Source organism: Zosterops lateralis (genome assembly GCF_965231275.1).
Source record: "Zosterops lateralis genome assembly, chromosome: 2".
Classification (NCBI taxonomy): domain Eukaryota; kingdom Metazoa; phylum Chordata; class Aves; order Passeriformes; family Zosteropidae; genus Zosterops; species Zosterops lateralis.
The window spans coordinates 15783043-15810114 of NC_139763.1; the positions used below are offsets into that span (position 1 = coordinate 15783043).

Below are 27072 nucleotides of genomic sequence, written 5' to 3' on the forward strand. Positions count from 1 at the left end.
GAAAATTGCCTTTGTCTCCTTGGTTATTCATTAAAGAGGATTAAAAATTAAAAAGGTATATGCTTAATGACTTTCTTAGACTGCAGGGAAATATTCTGGTCTCCCAAACCAAACCTCAGGCAAAACAGCAAACCATTTCCAGGAAGCTGAGCTCAGCTGAAAGGAGATTGTCAGACATTTTGAAGTCATTAAAACAGCAGCTCATAAATACTGAGGAGATGAGCACTATAGAACTCTGCATGAAGTTGGGTACTATAATCTGTCTTCACTTGATTGATATTGTACTGTTTGGCCTTTTCTTGGACAGTGAAAATAAGATAGATATTCAGGGGAGCCCACCAGGGAGCTTATCTTATTGTAAGCAAGATATCACAATTACAGTCCCACTTTCTGTTCTGCTTCATGTGGTTGGACAGTAAAGCTGCTTGAAAGGAGCTGTGCTGCACAGAACCTGCATCAGCATTCATGGTGCTTTTAGTGCTGCATGCTGGGCTCATGTGTTACTTTGATTCATAACAGGGCTTATGTTATTTAAGCAGGAAGACAAAACACAAGAATGTGAGCGCTTACTTGAACTTGAGCACTTGAACTTTTACACTGAGGACAGAAATCCAGGCAGTCTTAAATAGCTGCAATATATGCTGAATTACTTCACTTTGTAATTAATCTTTTATCATTGTCAGTCATCTTCCAGCAGGAACCATCTTCCATGCACAGCAACACCAATACACAAATAGGAGACTACCAAAAAAAACCACCTTAAGCCCACAAAGGGAGAAAGGCTGTAATTCTTACCCACTTCTGCTTCAGATCAGTTCCCCAAGCAGAAACTATGGAAGGATGTCTAGTGTAAAAAAAAGAGATGGGATTCATATGTAATAGGATCTTGTGTAAATCTGTAAGAATTTGACATAAAGTTTTTCTTGTCCTAATACAGACCCATGGGGAAGACTGCTTGCATATCCCACATTATAATGGTGTGCTATTACAGCTTTCAGAGAAGACAAGGAGTGTTTTGCCTTCAGGTCCCAAACTCTAGAGTACCATGTACTATTATAAAAATAAAACTCATTGTTGATTTGCTCAATTTTTTATTTAGTTCCACATCAAAACCTAAATGTTACTAATCTGAAGTGCCAAAATAAAATATTTGAGCATTTAAGTGCCTACTTTGGAAATTATTATTCTGCAAGAAATAATTTCTTTCTTTCCTTCTATTTCAAGAAGAAATGCAGTAATATTTGAATTTTGCTTAAGATGGAAGTTTTCATTCTTGTTCAGCCTTTTTATGTAATTTAATTCTGAAGGTGTTTGGATTGAAACAATGGATATTCAAGAGACCAAATTCTTTCTGCAGTGCACAGTCCTCTGGGGGTTTTCTTTCTGATTGTTATCAGTGGTCTTTTTCAGTTACACAGTATATAAACAAAAGGAGCTATATTGTGCTAAATCAGATGGTTCTTCTTATCCAATATCCTGCCTCTGACAGAGGCCCTTAGTGGATGCCTAGGAAACAGTGTAAGAAGGGAGGAAGCACACAGCTTCCAACAAAACATTACCTAGAAACTTCCTGTGCCGGGCCATTATAAGTATTTCACCCTTTTTATGTAATAGTTACAGTTCTGTAACAGAACTTTTGACCTGTTTTGAGTTATTTAAAGCATTGCCTGAAGAATCATTTCAGAGACATTTTAGAAACCTGAATACAAGATATCCAGTCTCCCTGTCCAAGTGGTTATTTATAATTTCAAAATATCTCATATGTCTGTAAGATCTTACTTCCCTTGGCAAAAATCTTGATTTCTTTCTCCATTGCATTGTATTTTATTCATGTGCCTACATCTGTTTCTCACTATAGTTTCTTCCATTTTGCCTCATAGAAAAGACATACTGACTGACCTGTGGCTTGTGCTCAGAGTTAATTTTAAAAAGTAGTGTCACATTTGTGATCTTAGTGTGATACTGTGCACCTGTGAAGAAAACTTCATCAGTATTTAATTCAAAAACAACTTAAGTTGATAATACCATTAGAGGAATTAGTGCAAGGGGAATAGTTTATTTGGGGTGAGTTATCTGTAGGGTTTTTTGGCTGGTAGACAGGACCAGCAGATAAAACCAAATGCAAATTTTGCTTGAATCCTGCAGTCCTGAGATGTGTATGCTCTGTCATGTCAAATGAAATAAGCTGATCTCCTCATGTTAAACTAGGATTAGAGGAAGCATGCCTATCAAAAAACAAACAAAAAAAAATCCAGTTTAGTATCTAGAATTAGGTAATTCTGCTTTTGAATACTGTGTAATGGTTAAAGTCTTAATACACATTCAGATGCTCAAGTCATTTATATTTCATGGTGGGAAAATTCCTGTTAAATGAGAACACAGAAACCCATCATGTCTTCTTCTCTTCTTCTCAATGTCATAAGCTTGTAAGGCCAAAAGAATTATTTAACTTTCATGAAAGCCTTTTTTTAATTTTTATTTTCTGTTACTTAGCTGATATTCCTAAATTCATTTTACTAAATTTTTGATAATTGTTTCTGGTGAAACATATGAGGTTTTTTTCCACACATTTTACTGAAAAAAAAAAATTGCAACATCACCATAAAAGTAGGTTGAAATTATTAAAGGGAACAGTCTATAAAAGGCTTCACTAAAGCAGGAATTACTTCTGGATTAAGTTGTAACTCCCAGGCCAGGTTGGATGGGGCTTTGAGCACCTTGATCTAGTGAAACATGTCCCTGCCTATGGAGGAAGGTTGGGACTAGATGATCTTTAAGGGCTCTTTCAACCTAAACTGTTCTGTGATTCTGTGAAAGTGCAACTGAAATGAAATGCTGAAGTGCAAGTATCTTAAAATGTGCTTTGGTATCAGTCTGTAGTGCCCTCTGGTGAGAATGTAAAGAATTCTCAAATGCTTCCCTGGACGATATAAGCCATGCAAAAATTAAGCTGTTTTCCATAACTAGAAGTAAGGGATAAAAATGCATATTTTAATACTTTTAGACTTTGGCATAGGTTTTATGTGCAGAGTAATGTATAAGTTGTAGGGGTTTTTACCATAGCAACTTTGTATTCACTGTTGACAGAGGATATTGGAGATAAACTTAGATTAATTTTTTCCTCTTTTTTGGTGACTGTTGAGATGATCTCTGTTTATATTTTTAATTTGGTGCAATAATTGCTGCTTGAATTAGCTCTGGTTTTGCCTTAATTAGACTAGTTTCCATTTTTTACTACTTAATTTCTCATATATCTAGTTTACTTAGTTTTAGAGAAACTGTGGGAGAAACTACCTGTTATTTATCCTTTTTTATCTTTAAACTCTTTCATGCCAGTATTTCTATGTTATTTTGGTACGGTATTGCCTTTTTGTAAAGCCTTTGTGTTCACTTCTGAGGATGAACATTTGGACAGTGTGTGGGTTGTGAAATACGGGGAAAACAATTGAGGAAAACAGCTTGTGGACACACCTGCACTATCTCTGTGTGCATTTCACAGGAAGACAGCAGAGAATAAATATTTTGAGGTTTAAATTTTTTATGTACTTTTTGCAGGTGTATGATGATGGAAAATACGTGTATGTAGTAACAGAACTTATGAAAGGAGGAGAACTGCTGGATAAAATTCTTAGGCAGAAATTTTTCTCAGAACGAGAAGCGAGTGCTGTTCTGTTCACAATAACAAAAACGGTTGAATATCTTCACACACAAGGGGTAAGTTTTCATCTCAGACAAAATGTTTATAGCTATTGATATTCAGAAGCATTAACTTGTATCTTGATACATTCTTCTGTGTGGTAATGAAGTAGTTTTGGGTAAACAATTACATTGCAGCAGGAATTTGTGTTGAAATCAAAACTTTCCTTATCAGCTCTGTATGCGTTCAGATAACTGAGATGATGCAACTGTTTCTGTTGTTCTTCAAGCAGTCTATCAACAGTTCTGTGGAATATGCAGATAATTACTAACAGAGAGGATATGATGGGAAGAAAGTCCAGGAAGAAGTGCTAGGACCAGTGTTGTTGCATAGCCATGGGACCTAATGTAATTTCAATCTCGTCCTGTGATATACCCTGAAAATTTATTTTCCACCTGTCATACTTGTAATTCCTTTGTAATTAATTTGAAGGCAGGGGAAGTAGTTCACATATAGAGAAGGACATTGTGATAATTGCATGGCAAGAAAGACAAGTTGTGTTGCATTTTTAAGTAAACAAGAAAAAAGGAAAGGCAGAAAATAAGGGTGCAAGGAAAAAGTCAAACTGCTAATGCATGATGTTGTTATCCAAGAAAGGATGCTTTAGAACATATAGTACTCAAATTATTTTAAGTAACAAATAGCAATTCGATATACACTGTCATGTCTGGAAGCTGTTATTTCAGAAAAGTTATGCTCAAAGTTATCTGGTATCTCATTCAGTAATTCATCACTTCAGTCACTTACTCATGTATGTGTTTTTATTTGGGCCTGTGTGTACAGATAATAGTCCTTGGCCAGCAGCACCCATGGGAATTGAGATCAAGCCTTGATACCTTCTGTATGGAAATGCAGATAATAGAATAACAAATCATAACTTGGTTCATTGTTGCCATGTGTGGCCCAGTGTCCTTGCATCAAGTTAGGGGCTTTAGAAGTGTTTGGTTTTTTACTGTAGATATCTGTAAATATTGGCATTTGAACTTGTATCAGACCCTATACACTTTGGAACGTTTGCTTTTGGAAATTTTCAAGTCTTATATTAAGTACACCTCCACAGGAAAGCTGGCCATATATGTAAATAGTGAGTACTTCTGTAGTCTAATTCTTTTCTGGAAGAGTCCCTCATGTCTTCAGTGGATTTTCCTGTTGAAACTCCTTTGGACACTGGAGGAGCTTATTTGAATATGGTATTAAGTAATATCTAGTTGGACAGTCTCTGCATCTGTGTGCAGTCTCCACAACCCTTCCAAGAGTTTCCTCATGGATGTTCATAAAATACTTTTGAAGTGAGAAACTATCTAAGCAAGAAGTTAAATCCTCAGGGTAAGCAGTGCTTTCAACACTCACCCAGAGCATTCTGAAAGTATTAGGGCCAACATACAGTGGTTAAGGATTGGCACAAGAGACATCATAAAACAGATAAACGAGAAGTGTCATGTCATCCTGGAGCAGCAGTCTTGTGAATGCTGGTAGATCATTAAGACTGCTGGTCAAAAGCACAGTGCTAAGAAATAGAACTGAAAGTTCCTGCATGTTATTTTGCTCTCTTTTGTTGCTCTAAAATAAAATTTTATTTCTATACTAAATACCAACATAATCTAAACAATTTGGCAAAATTTTTTTAAGCATTAAATTTTTTAATCTTTTCAAGATTTACCTTTGGGGGAAAAGAGCTTAACATAGGAAGGTGTTTCACTTATTCTTTGACATAAACATTTTGATTGCTTGGGAAGAAGTGTTTTAATTTGAACTAGACTCTTACACTGACTCTTCCTCCTACTTGAGCATTGCTTCATCTTCCGAAAAAAAAAATACAACTCAAGCAGACTGTTCTAGAAACTGCCAAATCCCGAGCTCTGTGCTGCTTCCGTTGCCCACTTCTTCCTTTCTACCCCTTTTAGAATCTCTTTCAAAAAAATGCCCGAAACATCAACAAGAATAAAAATGGATTCGGTTTGGTTTGGGTTTTTTTGCCTCTTGGACCAGTAAAGGTTGTTTCACTCATTATTAGAGAAAAAGGTAAAAAACAAGGGCAATCAGGAAACTGGTTCTCTTATACACTGACATCTAAAGCCAGGATGTTCCCCTTAACGCCTACTGTTCCAAGTCAAATTCTTTAATATCATTTGTATATTTCAGCTTACAAAGTGCTTATTTCCATAATTTTAAGTACTTGATTTGTTAAATCTGAGAATTGCACAGGATTTGCATACTGGAGAAGTCTCTACTAAAAAGACTTAATGTGTTAAATGGCTTTGCAATGTGCACAACCCTCTGCACTCTTACTCCTTGGTCTCATATTGCTTTCCTGAAACCCTGCTAGGTTTGGATGAGTGTGTTGAACTTCTGATTTCTGAATCCAAAAGCTTCATTCACTTAGATCCACTCTGCTGTTTTACAGTGATACATACCCTCTCCTTTACAGAGAGCAAAGTTTCTGGAGGCTGTAAGCTAACTTGTCTTGTGAAGAAAATATATCAAGTCATCTGATTTCAAGGACTGTCCTTGTGCATTCCAGGTTTTGTTAAGGCTTGTTATAACATAACTTCAAATTCTGCCAGAATTTTGGCAGTTTCTCCAGTATTGTCAAGCATTTTATATCTCAAGCCCCTGCAAAGGCAACCACTTGGGAACCAATACAGGCTTTTATTGATATTCGGAGAATACCTCTTTGATACTTCATTGGGGTTTTTTATTATTAAAATTTCTTCTTAATCAGGTTTTAAGTGTTTTTCTGAGATTAATTCAGACTGTCTGAATGAAGAGTTACTCAAACAATAACTAGTCTGTGGTTACATAGCAAGGTGGTACATCAGCAGCTATGGGAGCCCCTGACTCCCAAAAGATATTAGTAGCCAAAGGTTCTGATTTAAAAAGCCTGGTAGTTATGCTTGTTAAAAAGGAAGTACACGATTCAACCATCAGAAGAGACATCTGGAACTGTACAAATAAATTAGGGGGGTGGGGATGTCTGGAGGAGGTTTTATAGTTAGAGTTTCCAAGTTAGAATTCTCATACTCCAGACACCACAGAGGATCAAAACACCACAGCTGATGGTGGAGGTTGGAACTCTGGAAACTGAGCACACTGATGGGAGACTTCAAATTAAGTAGCAGAATTGCTAATTATAATAAAAAGCTTTTCATGTGTTTAGCTTATTGTGTTTAATGATTTCTTTTTTTTTTTTTTTTTTTTTAGGTTGTTCACAGAGACCTGAAGCCTAGCAATATTCTTTATGTTGATGAATCTGGTAATCCAGAATCAATTAGAATTTGTGACTTTGGCTTTGCAAAACAACTGCGAGCAGAAAATGGTCTTCTGATGACTCCATGTTACACAGCAAATTTTGTTGCACCAGAGGTAAAACCCAGGATAGTTTATATGCCTTGATATATTTTACTGGGATTTTTTTGCTAGCTAGATTTTTTTGTTGTTGTTCCTGTGTAACAAGTAGACTCACTCTGTAAACAGTAAAAATTTGAAATGTTACCATTTTTATAGCATAATCAAAGCATTTCTAAGCATTTTTTTCAGAAAAAAATATTTGTCTTCCTCAGGTTTTAAAGAGGCAAGGTTATGATGCTGCATGTGACATATGGAGCCTTGGTGTTCTACTTTATACCATGCTCACTGGGTAAGGGTGATTATCGTTTGCTTCACTGTAGAATACCAAACCAATACAAACAAAACCAGTAATAAATGTAGGCCCACTGTTGCACATGTTTCTATCAAAGCACCAGTTAATCTCAACTTTGGGGTTGAGAAAATGCTTTACCTTAAATAAAATCCAAGTTTGCAGGGACTAATGTGAAAAATTCTTTGCTTCTAACATCTCCTCTATTTTAGTTTTTTAATTTCTGCTTAATTGCACTACAAATTTATTGTTTCATGTGAAAATTAAAAGATAGATTAAGCAGCATGTACGTCGAAGAAAGTACATATTGCAAATACAATTGCAATGCTTTAAAGCATGTTTGTGTGCAAAATCCAGCCACTGAATATTTGGAGTGATGCAGTTAGAATATAATAAATGCCACAGAAAGGCATTTGTATATGCAGCAGAAATTAATCATATAAAAGATAAGGAATTCAACTATAGTACCAGAAGTTCAAAATAAAATCTACTTAGCAGATGCAATAGCAACTGTCTTTTTATGCTAGGTTATTCAGGTTGCCAGTTTGGTTAAGAATTAACATCATCGAAGATTTTCTTATTTTTAAATAAATAAGTAACAAACATATTTGGTTTTAAATGTATCTATTTTTTGGTTGGGGGCATTCTGATAGCAGCAAGAGTATGTAGAGTCAAGCAAGGAAAACTGGTGCACCTTTCTTCCTCTGGCATTAAACTAGCATTTATTCTTTCGCAGACATTTAGATTTTACAACAGGATGGATTGTTTAGTAGTTCACTAGAATAAGAAAGCTTAAGGAATATTTTCTGTAATTCAGGTACCACCAGTACTTGAACTGCTATAGGAAAAATCTGCTTTTCAGACCAGATACAGAGGGAGTACGTGCAATAAGAACAAATCTATAGTCAGTGCCCATGTGCTTTCACAGGTTAAGAATAAATTCCTTTTACAGTGGTTTGGCCATTTGTTGCCTATAATTATGTTGAACTTGCAATAATACTTACTGAGGCCCAGGTTAGGGAAGTTACTAACATTGAATTTTTTTGGTTAAATAGCTACACTCCTTTTGCAAATGGTCCTGATGACACTCCAGAGGAGATTTTGGCCCGAATAGGAAGTGGAAAGTTCTCTCTCAGTGGTGGTTATTGGAACAGTGTTTCAGACACAGCTAAGGCAAGTATATTTGCTTTGTCTCTTGTGGGATCAGGGATGGATTGCAATGTAACATTTTGATTATAATGTATATCTTATATCACAGATGATTGGGTAAGTTCCACCCATTGGTATATTAAAATACTGATCTAATCCCTTATGTGCCTAAAATTTCATTTCTTGTTTTTGATCTGTTCATGTTTCAGCAGTCACTTGCATGTAGGAGGAAAGAACAGGTGTTCCTTACACTGTAGTAGTTAACAGCTGTCCTTAGAAATACAGTGTGTTATATCAGTATTCACACACACCATTATCCATGGTGAGAAGTGCTTTGATAATATGTCATGTGGAAACAGGACATTCAAAATCATAGATAATCCTAATCATGATAACGAAAACCAGTGAAGTATTGCACTTTTTTTACTGCATTTTACTGCAAAACAAACATTTTTTACGTTTTAGAGAAGCCTGTTTTTAAAAGCAAATAGATTCTGAATTTCAGTGTGCAATATCCTTTATGCCCCTTCTATATGCTTTAAATGCTAAAATTTTCTTTGTTTAATTGGATACCTTCCTTTTGTGTTACCAAATGTCTATTAAGTTATATAATTAAAAGATATACTGTTAGCATTGCTGGATGGCTTTTCATTTGTTTTAAACTGACATTATAAACATATTTTTATACCTCTAGAATCTTCTTTTATAGTTTTTAACTACTAATATGTTTTAAAGCTGAAGTTCTTCTGTTATTTCCATTGACTCTTTGTTGATAGGACCTTGTTTCAAAAATGCTTCATGTTGACCCTCATCAAAGACTGACTGCAGCTCAAGTTCTCAGTCACCCCTGGATAGTTCACTGTGACCGGTTGCCTCAATACCAGCTCAACAGGCAGGATGCTCCCCATTTAGTGAAGGTGAGTAGATATTTGTTCAGCTTGCTGTTTAGCCAAAATTAGTGTAAACAAAAGGGGGTTTTGTTTTTAAAGTTAGAGGGTAACGTGTCTCCTCTAAATACTATGAAAAAGTTATTACGACTGGATGTTGCACTGACCCCTAAAATGAACTTGTAATTTCTAATAGGATTTAATGAGAAACCACTTACAGAGAATAAATCTAATACATTTGAAAAAGACTTTTGTTTTCTTGTGTTTGAAATCTATTGAACTTACTTACACTGGAAGGCTTAAGTGCTTTCAGAAACCAACATAAATCATTCTTCTCATAGTGAAAAATGTCAGGTGACTATAGGGGAGTTGTAAAATCGTTTGTTAACTTTACAGTTTCAGAGGAGGGTACAGAATACCTTGTGAACACAGTAAAAGCTGAAGAGAAGTCAAAAGGGCAGTGTTAATTACTATAGTATCACACTTCTGCACTCTGTCTGAAACAAGATCTGTTTTTTACCCTGGAATTTTTTCACTTTGAACAAACAAAGGAAAATCAAAAATAATTGAATTCTACTTCTTTGTATTCAACCTTGTTTTCAGTCCTACTTTCAAGAATCTCTTGTGCAATATAAAAGGGATCTGAAGAATATAATTAACACATTTTCTGAGTCAGCTGTTAGAAATTTCTGGCATCCAAAAACACAAACAAGAAGTGGGGGAGTTCTGATCCCCCCAGCTCACAACTTTCTATATGTTTTTAAGATTTCATGTGCTGAATAATGTGGGTGATTCTTAAGTATTTTGTTGGAAACTGAAATGGTTATATAAGTGAGAAGCAGAAACAGTCTACCAATGGGGTTTCATTCCCCAACACAACATAGTGAGAGAACTTAATTTGGCAATCTAGCTCTTGCCTTCTGGGTTTGACTCTTTAAGCGATGTAAAACTATAAAACACTCACTCCTAACACTGCTATTGAGTGGACTTGAGTAATGCAGTAGTATGTTTCTATTTTGTAAATGAAAATAGACTGAAAGTTAAAACTTGTTCAGAGTTTCTGGCATTTAGCACTGCCCCAGTGTGTGCATCAGTCACAACATACTCTTACTGTTCTTTTCCCCTCTAATCCACAGGGTGCAATGGCAGCAACTTACTCTGCTTTGAATCGTAATCAGTCACCAGTTTTGGAGCCAGTTGGCCGTTCTACCCTTGCTCAGAGGAGAGGTATAAAAAAAATTACCTCAACAGCCCTGTGAAATGACCTCAACCAGACACTTGGTACCACAGCATAAGATGATAGCACAAATCATGGCGACAGGTAGCACATATCTGACAGATACCTGCAAGCACACTCTGTCCCAGCTGGTACCTATAATGCTGCTGCTCCTGCTGCTGCTACTGCTTTCATCTACTCTCGCTTTAAACTGTTGATGGCAAGTTACTGATCTGACTGGAGCTGCAAACGGAGTGACAAGTGGAAACAATGAAAATGATCGTGTTTGCGACTGAGTAAACCAGAAGAATGACAAACGCCACCTCTGTCAGAAATACACTGAATAAAGCACTCTGCACCACATAGCATTATTTTTATAAGGAATATTTTATTTGTCCCCTAAAATATTCTTTGTTACAGGTCGAGATGGACAGTTTATGTTAAGCACTTAGCTTAAACAATCTGTTTATATTAGCACTATAAACATTGTGCCATCCAACATTTTGTATGTTTTTGTAAACAGTTCACAAGCAGTACATTTCCGTGCTGTTTTCTTTAATGTATACATGCCTTGTTTTACTTAGATTATTAATCATTATGACAAGTAAGTCTGATTAAACAGTTCACCTGGATTAATCAGTATTGTTGGACAGCTCTAAAAGAAGCCTGACTGTTAAACAGCTATTGAATGTAATACTATGGATAAGTAGTTTTCCTTGCCTGTGTCTTTTCTACATTTCTGTGGTTTTGATGCCACATGTCATGTTATGAAATTTAAACAGTGAATCTCTCACCATACTATATATCCTATAGGTAATATAACCCAGAGAAAAGATAACTTGCTCCATATCTCACTGTCTTTGTTACCCCTCCCCTCTCTTTTAGTCTCTTCCATCTAATCTCTGGACTCAGGAATTATTACTAAATACTTTCTGATAGAGGACATCTCTATATGGTTTATTCTTATAATCCATTGTTAATATTTTATCTGTATTCTATGACTTTTGTTTAAGCTGCAAAGGAATTGTTCAGTGAATGAATGTTGGCATTATAGATGAAAGGCAACATTTGAAGATAAAGCAAAACATATTGGTCGCTAATAAGCAGCAGCCTACAAAGAAGTTCAGAGGTTCATTGCAATTGCAAAACTGATGGACCTAATATTCTGTCAGTTACTTTCTGATCATTTTAATTGACTTCAAAAGCAAAAAGAGAGGTAAATCATAAAGGTCTGTTTGGTTAGAAAAGGGTCATTCTGTTTTTCCATGAAAATAATGTCATCCCAGTCAGGTAAGATGAAGCCATTCAGAGGGAACATTCTCACTTTTCCGCAGATGGAAGTAAGTTGGTAATGAGGGTGGAAGACTCACTTTAAATACTGATATAAATGTTTAATACTCTTGGCCTCTTGGTGTCTAAAGTAATTAAAGGCCCAGCTTGATGACTGGTCTTGAAAAGATGAAATTGCCCAAATGAGAAGGGGCACTGGAATGTGTTTGAATACAGTGAGTGTTCCATTCCACCAAAATTATGGCCTCTGTAAAGTCATTCCTAATACAAAAATGACTATTGGGAATTCCAGCTTTAGTAAAATACAGATCTGGGTGAATGGCTCTTGGTGAGCAATGCAATTTTGTGTTTTGCATAAGACGGTATTTTCTTGGCTTAGTGTATGAAATTTCTTTTATGGTGATTAATTGGCTTACTTCCCTGAAATCATCAGCAGTTTGTTGAAAGGAAGAATCATATTTATGACACCACAGATTTGCTCTGAATGGGAGTGTTTCTTCTGCCAGAATTTCTGAGTTCCTTGAGGAGGCTTCCTTTGCTAGATTTGCAAAGGATCCCGCTTTTAATGCCCTTAAAAATTTGCTAAATATTTAATCCATTATACCATTGTGAAGAAATTGGTTTTATAAACAAGGATTCTTAAATTAGCCTAGCTCTCAGAAATTCGAAAACACAGCTCTTCCCAAGCAAACAGTATTTTTCCTTTATTTGGTGCTCTAGGATTGAAGTTCCCTTTATCTGTACAGATGCATCTACCCCTCCTTCAAGAAACATTTTTAAGTAGAGGCAGAAAAAGACTATCTTATTTTTTTTTACAATGTCAGCAGTTCCAGAGGAATTTAGTAAAACCTTGCCTCTCAAAAAAATGTATTTTTCAGCTCTGTGAACAATTTTAAGTCAGGCTCTTAAGAATCTAGAAACTGTACCTTCTGGTGGCTTTTAAGGTGTTAATTAGAAGATAGTCATATCTAGTCAACCAAATTATTTAAATGCTGTTGAAATAAAAGGATGGCAGTACTTGCCAGTGTGTCAGTAATAACATTGCACTTCAGGAAGGAGTTCTTACTCTGTTCAGTGTGTGTGTACAGGTACCTGGCAAAGAACAGACCAAAAAGAAGTGTTAAGCAGCCTCACTATTGGCAATATCCACATTAAAATAATATAAAAATACTTCCAGTAGTTTTATTGTAGCCGTATTTTGTGGTCCTCAAGCTCACTGATCATTAGCCAAATGGTGAAACAAAGTTAACTCCTGCATTTTACGTATCTACACTCTCAAGTGAGCTGTTTAGTCTAGACTTTACAAATGTTGCTATGAAATCATGTCTATATATCAGCAGAGGATGAACATTTTAAATTGTAGCAAAACAGGAAAATTTAGCACACCCTAAGCTGAATGTGTTGAAGTCTAGATCCATTATATTTTTAAGTTACTTTTTAAACCAAGGTATAAAGGGCCTGCCTAATCAGGGAGGTGTATTTTACAGGCCAGGCGTGGTTTATGTACCTTACTTCTTGGTTTGGATCCATGTTCATGACTTCCATTTTTTTTAATGTTTTTATAGCTGCACTTGTTATAACCTATAAAGAAATTCACATAATGCTTCTCTGAGTCTCAGCACCTTTCTGTTAGAATGTCAGTATATGACACGCTGTGTACATTCATTGCTGGACTGCTGCTTGGTCTGCAAAGCGTAGCAAGTGAGTCAGAGAGGATTGAAAAAAGAGAATGCAGATACAGGTGAATTTTCTGTGTGTTGACCATGGTTTGTTTTTAATTTTTTTTTAGTGTGAAATTACCATTTACTGTGCTTGAGAGCATGAGGGAACAGAGGGAAGAGTGTAATTGCAATACCCATTAGATGCCATCTATGTCCAGTAAGGGCAAAATTCTGTGTTCATAATTACTCTAACATTGAGTGAAACATAAAAGGGTTTTTTCAAGAAAATATTTAAAACATTTTGAAGAGACAAGGCCATAAGAGAATAGATTTACGTGTCTGGGATTTGTGTGTGTGTGTGTGTTTTACTTTTGTAAATGTGGTGTTACCAACTAAAGCTGTGCTTTTCTATTATTGGAAGGAAAAGATTCAAAGTGTGCTGGCCCTTACTGAGCAGCAATGGTTAATAGATGAATTTTCACTTATGAAAATGATGTAAATGATTAGCTTTATCTTGATACTCTTGACCTAATCAAAGGGAAGGTGTACTTATGAGGGATGTAATTATTTTGCAACCTAGTTGGGGGGGATGTCTACTTAAACAATTTTTAAAAAATGACAAAATCACAGATAAAATATTTTTCTACGATTCTATACAATCATACTTTATACTAGTTTTCTCAGCATGGCATGTAAGTGAGTCTAGGGTACTGTTCCAGGAAATCAGTGGTATTGTACCTTGTCCTAGACCATTACAATAGCATCTGTTAGATGCTTGGCACTGCTGTCATAGAACTGAAATGCTAGTTAAAAAAAAAATAATTAATTGTACTGAATACTTTAAATGATTGTTTTATTCAGAGTCTGATCTAAGAGATGTTCCAATCATGCTATTAATGTGTAATTAAAACTGTTCCAGATGTAACTATGAACAGTTTTGGAAAGTTATCATTGCTTGTTTTCCTGTCTAATGGCAGGTTTTGTAGTCTTCAAAAGAAATTGAAATTTCTACTATGAATAAACTTTCAAACATCTTAAAGGGTTGTTTTGTGTAATCATTTGTTCTGACCAGTTACAAAAGTCATTGCTTGTTCATCACTAACTCTGAACTACCTTCATAGTACACTGAGTGAGCTTTGCCAGCCAGAAAGAGTTCATAAAAAACAAGTGTCCCGACACTGCAGCACGATGAGGAAGGTAAACATGGAGACAAAGAAAGAACTCGTGTTCAGCCGGTGCTAATAGACCTGGTCTAACATACAACACAACCACAGTGCAAGGGTATTGTCTTTTAATGCCCCATCGGATTCCAGTCGACTCTAAAGAACCACTTAAAGGGAGGCTGCTAAATAACACTGGCAATGCCTGCATTGCTCTGGACACTGAAAATATGGGCATGTCAGATAATTAGTGCACTTTGTAAACTTTTGAAACATGATGTTATATGCAGAAGTGCTCCATAAACAGGCCCATGTTTTAGCAGCTCATACAATTTGGAAGCTTACAGCTGTGATTCTTTATAACCTTGGAACCTGGAAATAATTGAAAAGTTTCAAAGGCTGCAGAGTGTACAAAAAAAATGCAGTAATTGTGACAGAGGATTTGTGAGGAACGTAAGCAAAGGTTTTGCTGAGTGTACCAAAAGAAAGGCATCAGAGAACACGGGTTTGGTAATGGATACGGGGCAAGGGTACTGTGATTTCCTCAGTGAATTCACCCCTGGGCTCAGAGGTGTGCAGAGCTGTGGCCCTTTGTTCACATGAGGCTTTATCCTGTCTGTCCAAAAAACGTTTTTACATTTATTTACAAGTAAACGGGATCATTTGTAACCCTCCAGAAACTCTGCAAAGGCAAAAAGGAGGGGCTGGTATTGAGGTGAGGAAGGCTCCTGCTCTCAGCCATCTTCATACCCTCTGATTTACTGAATTATAGAATAGTTTTAATTGGAATGGAGCTTGAAAATCACCCAGTTCCAATCCCGAGCCGTGGGCAGGGACCCCTCCCCCTAGAGCAGGCCGCTCGGAGCCCCATCCAGCCTGGCCCTGAGCCATCCGGAGAGGGGCACCACAGCTCCTCTGGGCAGCCCGGGCCAGGCCTCACACCCGCACAGTAAAGAATTCCTTCCTAATGTCTCGTCTAAACCTACTCTCTTTGCATTTGAACCCATTCCTCCTTGTTCCGTCACTGCGAGCTCCTGTAAATAGTCTTGGCCCACCTTTCCTGGCCGGTACCGCAGGTACTGGAGGGAGTTACCACTAACGCCGCTCTCCCCGAGCGGGGTCCCGGGGCTGCCTGGGGGCGCCTGCCCGTCCTCCTTTTCCTCCAACTCCACACAGACGGCCTCGCAGTGCCCAGGCGGGCCGTTCCCGGGGCCGTTCCCGGGGCCGTTCCCGGGGCCGTTCCCGGGGCTGGCCGAGGGGAGCGGGCTCTGGGCGCGTCCTGCGCCGCCCGGAGTCCTCCGTGCCGCGGGGGGGCGCTGTGGCGGGTGGAGCAGCGAGCCCGCGCACGAGCCCGCGCAGCCCCGGCCCCGCCGCTGGTCCCGCCCGGAGCCGCCGCCGAGCCCGAACCGCCGCCCCCGCCCGGAGCCCCTCCCGCCGCCCCTCCCGCAGCCCCTCCGCGGCGGAGCGTTCGGCGACATGCCTAAGAATAAAGGTGAGTCGCCCTTCCCTTCGCCGGGCCCGCGGCGGCGCGGCCGGGCCCGGGCAGGGTGGCGCAGGGCAGGCCCGGGCCCCTCACGTGGGCGCTGCCGGGGCCCGCAGGCCGAGGGGCCTCTCGCCTCCCGGCGGGTCCCGGGCCGGTCCCGCCCGCCGGGCGCGGGTCGGAGGCCGCTGAGGCCCGGCCGGGAGCGGGAGGCCCTGTCCTGGGCTCGCTTGTCAGGAGCGGCCCTGCCGGGGAGGCGGCCGGGCCCCTCCGTGCCCTCGCTGGGCAGCGCTGCCGCCGCTTCCCTTCTTTCTTACCCCGGAAAGGAAACGCAGAACCGTGAGGGGAAGGGAGCAGCAGATTTTAACAGCGGGGCAACTATGGGCTGCTCTTATGCTCTTCGTGAAGAGCATCTAACCCCGTTGCCACGTGTGTGCCTTTTTAAAAGGGCAGCTTCGCTTGGAGCGTAAGGTTCCTCTTTAGTATTTCGGGGATTTCAGCACCACAGTAAACTGAAGTTATTCGTCTGCTCTTGATGATTACGTGCATTAGGCTATCCCACCGTTATTTTTGAGGTATTTGGTAGCAGGGATCACAGAAATTGAAAATGGCCATCTTGTGAAAATCTTTTTTGAAGGCTGCTGTCACTCCAGAGCAACCAGAATATCTCTAACCATAGATATTCTAATGTTTAATTACTTTGTTACTACTCAGCTAAAAATTTAGACTTAAAAGTAAGAAAAAAAATCTAGATCTGGGTAAGATACTTAAAATAGCCATATAGAGTACAAGCATAAAAATCTCCATAGGTCTGATTCTTTTCACTCACTGTATCTAGAGACAGTAACACAGGCTTTTTACTTCTCCCACTTTTAATTTAGGCAAAGGAGGTAAAAACAGGCGACGAGGTAAGAATGAGAATGAATCGGAAAAAAGAGAACTGGTGTTCAAAGAAGATGGGCAAGGTGAGTTTTTAACTGTACTATGGCAATGTCATTGCTTTCAGTCACATACTGTAAGTGATAAAATAGAGAGAGTATTCTTACTGGGGTTGTATTTGACTTCCAGATGACATATTGAATGTAAGAGAAGGGAAGTAGGAGAAGGGAAATTTTCAATAGCTTCACCACTTAAGAATAAAGTTTCCCTCTTCTTGACCTTTGTGCAATGCTCTGTGTAAAACAGCACTTAAGCATTCCCTAGAAACCTCTGGATGGCTTTGTGTGAGGGTCTGTGAGCAGCTGTCCTAGCAGATGTGATTCAGTTTTGCCACTAATTGTCCCTGGGATGCACAGTCCCACTTTCTGTTTTATATGGACTCTAATATCTCTTGGATCCTTCACTGAGCTCCCCAAAGTCACTGATGTGGCACAGCAGCTCATCTCACTGTTCTGTCCCCTGATGGTTTGGGTCAGTTGGCTCCTGGGCTGGAAGTCTAACAGTTGTTAAAACAGGAGCAGTAGGTGGGATGCTGTAAGGGAAGTAAGGCACGAGAGAGTTCAGCCAGGGCATGACTGGGATTCCCATCTGCCCTGCCCTTGGTGGCAGTGAGCTCACCTCCCTTTCAGCTCACAGTCTTGTGGGTCACACTCTGGTGGTTGCTCAGATTATGTGAGTGCTTTCCTCATAACCAGTTAATCAGTTGGTTTGTTAGAAATACGGGAAAGGTACTGGTTTAGATCACTGTAGAAGAAGTGCCACTGAACAAATTTCTGGTATTTTGTGTTGGTTGTAAGCAGAAAAAGGAGTTTACATTTTTGTGCTTCTGAAACTTAAGATCCTTTACATCTCCCAAGCAAAATCTATTTAATGAAACATTATTCTCAGTTATGAACAGTCTCGTGGTTCATTGGACTATCTAACTTGTGTGAAGTTCTCCAGTATGTGATTTCTGCAGCTTGGTGAGGGAGAAGATGAAATACAAGGTGAAGAGATTGAGGGTAGGTGTTGGAGAGGTGCTTCACAGCCTTCAGCTGAACTCTGCTGGTTGCCTTCCAGACAGTGTCTGATAACACCAGGTTATGTCCTTTCAAGGACAGGGGGTGTTGTCCACAGAGCCTCTGCAAGAGGGAGTCAGAGTCTCAGGGTGGTTATGCAGGGTGTGCAGCTTCCTCCTCCCTCAGTGACAGCACTGAGATGTTCTCCTTTAGGACAGGTGCTGGGATGTTGTCATAAACTTTCAGACTCTGAGTGTGACTCAATAGCTCTGAGATTTTCTGTAGTGAGCATTTCAGAGGCAACAAAAGGGTGGATGCTACCAAGAAGGGGCAGTGCTTGAAAATGTTAACATCAACAGTGATACAAAACTGTGATACATTCAGCAGCCTGTGTGGGTGCTTGAAGCTCCTCTCAGCGGTTCATGTTTGATAAAATGTTACAGCGAATTTGGGTCCCAGGGGAAAAGTTATCGGTTGTGTCTTGAAGCTGGATGTGTTCAGAAGTTTTGCTCTATGGCACTCTGGGACATGGCTTAGCAGTGGACTTAACCCTGCTGGGTTAACGGTTGTACTTGTTGATCCTAAAGATCTTTTCCAGCCTAAATGATTCTGTGTTTCTCTATGTTACCATCTCTTTCAGAATATGCCCAGGTGATCAAGATGTTAGGCAATGGAAGACTGGAGGCATTATGTTTTGATGGTGTGAAGAGGTTATGTCACATTAGAGGGAAGCTAAGAAAAAAGGTAATTCTGAAGCATTGCAATAAGAAGCAATAATGTTATGTGTGATACGTAATTGAAAAAATTTACGTATGTAGCTTGTTACAAAAATGAATAATTCTACTGCACTTAATACCTTAAACTACATGTTTTTATAGTATACTAGTCTGTCCTTCTGTTTCCATTCCTGGCACAAGAATAGGCAGTCTTTGGCTCTTGGGTGAAGCTCACAGTTGAAGGGCTGCCTTTCAATGTGTGTATTTCAGGGGAAGGTTTTTTTGGCTGCTTATGAAGTACAAGCTCTTCATATTCTAGAAAATTATACTTGTATAAAATAATAAAAATCTCACTAATTGCAGATGGGGAAGTTGGTGACTATTTAGAAAATAAACCTCCAATGCCATTTTTTCATTGTCCTCTTCATCAGTTCCCAAAATATTTCTGTTGAAAGATAATCTCTGAAGATTTGTACCTTCAGGGATGTCAGGTGTAAGTGTTTGCATTCTAAACTTCGCCATCTTCAGATGGTGTCCCCTCTGGCCCTTGTCAGGTGTTACATCTTCCTGTCCTCTGCTGGTGTATGGTAAGGAGGAGGGCCCTCAGTCTGTTTCCAGTGAAAACAGACATTCACTGTCTTCATTCTGGATTGTTCCATTTTTTGGGCAGCAGTGAATGCACATGTCTTGGAATCAGTGTGTCCAGTGCTATAGCTGCCTGCAAGAAGCTGCTGAAGGTAGTGGAGAATGTGCATAAACAAACACTAAGTGCTGCAGAATTAATTTCTTGCTACAAAAAGCACCACTTATCTATTCCTTATGTTTAAAAGAAGGGAAATTCCAACTGAAATTAGTTCAATATCCAAAAAGACAAGCAGATGTGGGATAGAACCCACATAGAACCACCCCGTGCATTTAATAGCATGTCTTGTTCTGCGGATTTCTGGTTTACATTGTTTCTAGAGACGACTCAGTTCATTTTCTTGTGCTCTTCACTGTTCTTGTCCATCACCCACTTCATCAGGTTTTTCTTTAATTTTTGCACTTGAAGAGCTCAGTTCACAGAGTTCATGACTGGTGCCTTGATGCATTCTTTCTGTTTTCTCAGATGTTAAGGTTTAATAACCACCCTGTTGGCCAGAAGCGCTTCAAAAAAGTTTGATTACCCTCTAATAGCTCCATAACATGTAAAAATAATGTAACTATGAGTATTTATGACTTTGGATTTGCTGTTAAAACATTAAATTGGATATTTCTAGCATACTGGTTAGAAAACGAAGGTGGTGGCTGTAGTGAAATGTTTTGTCTCCGTAAATCTAAATGTGCTGTTTGGTTCCTGTGTTATACAACAGAAGTTGAGTTTCTGTTTTCTCCTTCAGGTCTGGATAAATACATCTGATATTATATTGATTGGCTTAAGAGACTACCAGGTAAAAATTCAGTATAATATACCACTATAAGGAGTATTTTACAAGTAGCTTTATTTACTGTTAAATTGCAGCAGGTATTGTGAGGAAATTCATGTCTAAGTTTGCATTTGTATTTACTTGTGCTAAGTCATGATTTTTAGTTTCCTTGTACTACAGGAAGATTGTAATGAGTGGACAAATTCTGGTTTGACTTGTTCTTCTAAACTGCAGCCTGAGACTTTGTGAGTGCAGGTGCTTATTGTCATCAAGCTTGACCTTTTTTTTTCCAAATGTTGCTGTTTGGTGCTTGCATCCTGTGGTACAAAGGGAGATTGAGTCAAGTACCAAACATTTTATTGTGATAATTAAAATTTTTGGTCATCAGAATTTTGGATCCTTGATGTTTAGGCTTTTACCTTAAGAGACAAATTAATCAGTAATTAGTTTGTACTTAAATTTCCAAAAATGGAGTGGCATAACTTTATGTAATATAAATAGTAATGGAAAGAGTTGTCAAGTTTTCATTAGGTGAACGCCTTTCATGAATGTTAGTGTTGTCATCAGTTGTTAAAGATAAGATTCTGCTTCTGAAATGTGCATTAGGTTTAAAAAGCATTTAAGATTTTGTCAGTCACTTTATATATTAACATACTTAAAACTAGGTATTTTTCAGTTTTGACTTCGCTAAGGGAAATATAGATTGGATATTAGGAAAAAGTTTTTTACAGAAGGGGTGATAAGTACTGGAATGGTCTGCCTGGGGAGGTGGTGGAGTCCCCATCCCTGGATGGGTTTAAAAAAAGACTGGATGTGGCGCTTGGTGCCGTGGTTTAATTGAGGTGTTAGGGCTGGGTTGGACTCAGTGATCTGAAAGGGCTCTTCCAACCCAGTGATTCTGTGATTCCTGATTGACCATCAAACATTTCACTGTATGTATTGTCAAAAAAAGGTTAATTTCAAAGGCATGAAAATGAGCTTGTCAAGCTGTTGAATTCTCAACACTTCTCATTTGTCTGAAATTCTCTTTTATCTTGTTGCCCAGGGAAGTTGTGGGTGCCCCATCCCTGGCAGTGTTCAACACCAGGTTGAGCACCCTGGTCTAGTGGAAGGTGTCACTGCCCATGGCAGGGGGTTTGAAGTAGATGATCTTTATGGCCCCTTCCAATCCAAACCATTCCATGAAGCTATAAATTACTTGTAATTGGAGATAATTAAGTTATCACTCAGAAGAATGAAAATACTCCAATGTGTTTACTTCACATTTAAAGGAACTGGAGAGGAAGGAAGAATGAGACGTTCTATAAATATTATAGATGTTAATCCACTGGAAGTAATATAGTTGTTGTAAATAATGCAGTCTGCTGAGGTTAATAGTTTTATTTTTCCTTCATAGATGACTAATACATTCTAATAAATTCTTCTTTAGGATAACAAGGCTGATGTTATTCTAAAATACAATGCAGATGAAGCCAGAAGCCTGAAAGCATATGGGGAGCTTCCAGAACATGGTAAGAATCCTTTCAGTTCAAATTGGAAGTTCATGTTGAACAAGAATACTCAGTCTGTCTTGGTGCAGTGTGAGTGCACTCCTTAACTTCTCTAAATTCCTTCATAGCTAAAATCAATGAAACAGACACATTTGGTCCTGGAGATGATGATGAAATCCAGTTTGATGATATTGGAGATGATGATGAAGATATTGATGATGTAAGTAGTAAATGTGTATTTTTGTTGTATTCTTGAAGCCCTCATCTTTGGTAATAAGCTGTTGTTAGTTTTACAGTAAGGAATACACAGATGTTCAGGATAGCTTTGCTCCTCAGGGACTGCCTGAGGAAGTGGTGTGGTGCAGGCATGTGCCAGCTTTCTGTCCTCTCTCCTGCCCTACAGTCATTCCCCAGCTGGCCTCTAAACACGTGGTACACTTGGTGTCACACTGCTAAAACACACCTGCAGAGCAGTCTGAAGGTGCCTGAAAGAAAATCGGTGGTTTGACCCCCCTCAATTCCTCTGTTGGTTTAACAGCCTCACTGTCCCACCAGAACTGCAAAAATAGAGGGATCTGGTTTTTAGAAAACAAGGGGTTTAAGTCTCCATTTTTGTTTACATAAAAACTGCAGAAAGCTGCATCTTAGTAGTTTTTCTAAAGTTAAGCATAATCTTGACTGTCACAGTCACTTGTGTTAACTGTTTACCACTAAACTATAGTAATTGGTCATGCACACTATGAGATTATAGTAGTAAAATTGTTACGACTCAAATTTTATAATAAATTGCAGAAGTAGAATCTGCTGTGCAATGTTTTCTAAGTTGATGCACTTTAATTTACAGCTGAGAGATGAATGTGTGCAGGGTCAGCTGGCTGAGAGGATAAGTAGTAACTTACTGAGCCAGTGAGTTAACTTAATTGGATAGACTGTTCTAAGAATACTATTACGCTTTAATTCTTCATCTTTTTAGTCCTCTCTCTATGAGTTGATAATATGACTAATTCTTTTTAAATGCTTACATTATTCTGACTTTTTTGAGGTTCTCAATATAGTATTCATTAGATCAAGTATTTTAAAAATGTCAAAATGGTGAGGAATTTTTCTTCAGATTTTTGAAAATTTCACTTTGGGCCTGTCAGTGGTTGAGCTGACTGAAGATTTAGCTCATTGGAGCTTGAAAAACTAGTACTGCATGCTTTTAATAATGAGGCTATTGAAAGACATCAAAGAGATGAGTAGCTGTAGGACAGATTTGCAAACTAATGTATCTGTGTGTGGGATTAAGTGAGCAGCTATGATTGTTTTTAAGCTTTTGTCAGCTCTTCAATAAAACATTAATATGCTTTAAGAAGGTAAAAGATGGAAAGATGTGAGTGACCTCTCTGAGGATCACCATCGTATATCTGGAAAGAAGTGCAGCTTCCAAGGTCCTTGCTAACAGGAGGAACTTGGTGGAGCCTTTCCTTTGGTTTTTTTATATCAGAAGAATGATTAGAAAGTCACTGCTTAGGGAAGTGACTCTCAAATTTGCGTTTATTTTCGTTTTTGAAAATCATGGGCTAATTTATAGCTGTTCTAGTGATGGATAACTGTATTGCAGATACTGTGGTTATGCAGAATTGCTCCCCTGCATGACCATAGTATAGTCATAGGGCTGGTGGAGACAACAGCAGGGAGTAATAGTTCATGTCTTAAGAAAACAGGATATGAGCTGAGGCAAAACCAGGACAGTGCCAAGTTCTCCTGTTGAACTATAAAAGTAACTTTAAAAAAGATGAAATACATGGTGTGGTATTTTTGCTTTTCAGATCTAAATTGGAACAGAGGTTTACATTCCAACTTTTCCTCCAAGGATTGTTCTACATTGATACTTCAATTATTTTTTGGGTGAAGTCCCTTACTTTTAAGAAGACTGAAAAATCTCAGTAAAGAGTGTAGTTTGTTACATCAAAAGGATTTATTTTCAATGTTTGTTTTAAAGTATTTATATTTCTTTAGAAATGGATAATGCTGGATTATCACAAAGGTTCAATGACATGCCACAAATACTTTGTCTCTTCACCAATTAGAGCTTTTATCTCTGGATGTAAGTGAGATACAGTGACATGGGTTGTAAAAGACTGCATTTTTCCCTCTTCTGCTTTCATCACTACAATTCCACTTCAACTTGTATTTTGAAATAAAAATTGTTTACCCTGTAATTATCATGGATTTTGATTAAAGGCAAATAACCCAGTTCAGATTAGTATCAAATCATACTATGCAGTGTCTGTCCTTATACCCCTTGCCTTGATGTTAACTTTAAAAAAGATTTTGATAATATAAGAGGAAGGCAGAAATCTGTATTTAAACTCACAATGCATGATGAATCTGCTTTTCGCCTTTAGTAGCATGCTGCTATTTTTATACTGATTTTGATAATTAAAAACACTCATTATTTCAAATATGTAAATTTTCCATGGTGCAGGGAGGGGTGGGAGAGGAGTAAAGATGAAAAGTGAGCAGCATCTCAAATTTGCAATTTTTTGGAAACTGCAGTTGGTGCAGTGGCCGAGCTGCAGCTGTAGACGGTGAGCACTGGGTGGCACCCGACTGAACAGGGAGACACAAATGCAAAGCCTTCACAGTTGGGTTTGTACTAAAAAATGCATAAAATAGGTTTTCCCCAAAGTAAATGCTTAACATTCTTGATATGTTAAACATGTAGAATATTTTTACATTATATAAAAGGTTATGTTAAGAGTAGAGTTTTATTTTAATCTGAAATTCCATACATTGTAAGGTGCAACATAAAAGCTTATGTGAACTTCGAGTAACAATATAAATAAGAAAATAAGTTTGTGTCAAAAGTAGAAAGAATCTTTTCATCTAGAAAAAATCAATGAAACAGACTACTGGAAGGATTCTTGTCCATCTTCAGACTGGAGGAGTCAGTTGAAAAACTGAATAAAGACTAACATCATCATGCAAATATTATTTTGTGGTAGCCTTAGTGTCTTTGTCTTTAATAATGTATTTAACAACTCTGAAAGCAGGTTAATGGAAAAATTCCTTTTGTGCCATAAAGATCTGATTCTTGACACTTGTATTCCTTATACAGTCTTTTTGGTATGATGTAAAGTGACTACCCCAATAGATAAAAACAAAATGGCTTTAAATACAGAGTGGCCTCTTTGCTTTACGTGGTTTTTTAAAGGAGATTTAAACATCCAGAGCTTTTGTAAAAATGTCTTCTCTTTTACTTTTTTTTCATTGTGGTGTCTATTTTCCTTACATCAGGTAAGGTACCCTGCTCTAGAAATAACATTTTCTTAGTATTAACTAATTTTGCCAAATATTTCATGGTTTTTACTATTTGTTGTAAAAACTTGTTAAATATTGAGGAAAAGATACTACCAGTACAGCATTCTTATTCAACTGATCATAAATGTATCAATTTACTGTCTTTTTATGTCTGTAAGGTTCAGTTGTGAAGGAACATAAATAGTGTAATGTTTCAGAATAAGGCTTATAAACCACTCCTAAGCTCATTGGTTTCCTCTTTGTATTCAGCAGGCCATAAGCAGCTCTGAAAATGGTTAAAAGCTCTCCAAGTTCTTGAGATCCAAGTGCAGAAGGTGTCTGTCCTTTCAGTTGTACTAGCAGGAAGGTCAGTGTTTAAATTGCAGGAAATAGGTACTGGAGATTCAGATATTATGGAAACTGTACTTGCCAAAACTAATTTTCTGTATGTGAAATGTAAAAATGCATGGTCAGGGCTAAGGGGAAATACACACTGCTGCTGTAAGGAGCCTGCAGTTCTCAGTATAACACAGACTTCAGCTGTGGGTCAAAGATAAAACTGTTCCTGTCAGAATAGGTTGTCATTTGCCCTGAGGTTCCTTCCAGTCATCATTGCTCCCAGGTTCATGTCTGGCTCAACCTAAGCTGCAGATTTTAAAGAAAAATTTTAGTTAACTATTAATTTCTTATTAGTACACCAGCTTAACACCCTTAGGTTTCTACTCATAAGCTGTGCTGTATTTGAGTACCGTTGGTCACTTTGTTCCTCTGTCCTCTGCTAAAGCCCCCTTCACAGTCTAATCTAGGCAGCTTTGATATCATCCCTTTTGCCTCTTTTTTTCTTTGGGGCTGGAAAAACAGCTTGCACAAGAAGCTGTCTTTCCCATGTCTCCATTTAGAAAACAGTGGTAGAACAGCAGCTGCCAGCTAGAGGATTGCAAGGTTGCTGACTCTAAAGCTATGAAAGGTGCTCCATCTGTAAAAGTATTTCCTAGATAAATTTTTAATTATTCTAGTGTAACTGTGAGAATTGCTGCTGGCTTTTTCCCTAGAGGGCAATACTGAAAGCAGGGATACAAGAGTTAATTTCCCATGGCCAAAATACAAACTTGGTCTTCTCTGTTTCCCACTTTGAGGTTTTCTCTGTGATTAACATTTTGAAAAAAAATTTTGTCCACTGTTCCAAATCTTGCCTCTTCACCTTCAATAGGGGCAACTGTGCATTTGCTTGGACAGCCCTAACACTTTTCCACCTTAATCCTTAAATACAGTCCAGACACAGCAACTGAAAAAAAAAAAGTGTATGAGAAACAACCTCTTGTTGTTTCTCTTCTCCTCCCTTCTCAAGAGGAGGAGCTGGTAACCCATGACTGCTGAGCTCTGTGCCATTTACTTGTCACTGCTGATAGGTTTTGTCATGGCTGTACTCTGCATGTGCCAGCATGCATGTCTGAGGTACTGTGTGCTAGTGCCATAGAGATACAGATACATGGCATAAGTCTCACATATATGGGATCGTATCATACACACACACATGTAAATCAGTGTACAGATAGAACCTGCAGAGGTTAGGCTGGCACAGGGGTTGCTCTGTCCTCTGGGTGATGTCCATGAATGTCAGTGAGCTGATGACCAAGGCTGGCAGGTTGCTCTTTGTGATATCCAGCCACACTCCCACCAGGTTCTTCATGATAAACTGGTAGGACTGGTGGCATCTCTGTGTGTGAAATGATGCTAGGACTGCTGCTCCCTGAGACCCTCTGGCCATAAGGTAAGTCCTGCTCTCAGGTGAGTTGGGGTGTCAACTGTTCCTGCAGTTGAGCAAGCTCCAGTCTAATCTATAATTATTTGCTGTTATTGGATATGAATGTCAGAGAACTTGAGTTATCCTGTGTTTCCTGGAGGACTCAAACCTGGCTTTTCATCTGTGGACAGTGTGCTATCCTATGGGCAGGTCGATTGCTTCATGGAAGACTTAAAATTAAGTGTAGCTCTTTGGAAGATATGTGGAAAGAGGGAAGTACTATCTGAAATAATTTTGTTGTAGTGTGAATGCAGCTT

General features: G+C 38.5%; 2 protein-coding genes across 4 annotated transcripts in view; both read left to right on the top strand.

Moving 5' to 3' along the window:
• Window positions 1-14395, top strand: part of RPS6KA3 (ribosomal protein S6 kinase A3) — a 74925-nt gene extending 60530 nt beyond the window's left edge. For all 3 annotated transcript variants that reach the window (XM_083854737.1, XM_083854738.1, XM_083854739.1), the window contains 6 exons: window positions 3556-3714; window positions 6899-7060; window positions 7258-7334; window positions 8390-8507; window positions 9260-9400; window positions 10507-14395. In XM_083854737.1, the coding sequence (XP_083710863.1) occupies window positions 3556-3714; window positions 6899-7060; window positions 7258-7334; window positions 8390-8507; window positions 9260-9400; window positions 10507-10629 (780 nt within the window). In that variant the 3' untranslated portion in view covers window positions 10630-14395. The remainder of the gene's footprint in view (window positions 1-3555; window positions 3715-6898; window positions 7061-7257; window positions 7335-8389; window positions 8508-9259; window positions 9401-10506) is intronic.
• Window positions 14396-16085: 1690 nt separating this feature from the next.
• Window positions 16086-24891, top strand: EIF1AX (eukaryotic translation initiation factor 1A X-linked). The gene is made up of 7 exons (XM_083883788.1): window positions 16086-16189; window positions 17059-17142; window positions 18755-18858; window positions 20210-20260; window positions 21666-21747; window positions 21855-21946; window positions 23538-24891. The coding sequence occupies exons 1-7, from the start codon at window positions 16174-16176 to the stop codon at window positions 23541-23543; spliced, it is 435 nt and encodes a 144-aa protein (XP_083739914.1). The 5' UTR covers window positions 16086-16173; the 3' UTR covers window positions 23544-24891.
• Window positions 24892-27072: the final 2181 nt, after the last annotated feature.

Excerpts from the sequence above, each read along its gene's own strand:
- EIF1AX (XM_083883788.1), top strand. Across the intron at positions 17,143-18,754 it reads GTTCAAAGAAGATGGGCAAG|AATATGCCCAGGTGATCAAG; the intron begins GTGAGTTTTTAA and ends CATCTCTTTCAG. Across the intron at positions 20,261-21,665 it reads TTGGCTTAAGAGACTACCAG|GATAACAAGGCTGATGTTAT; the intron begins GTAAAAATTCAG and ends ATTCTTCTTTAG.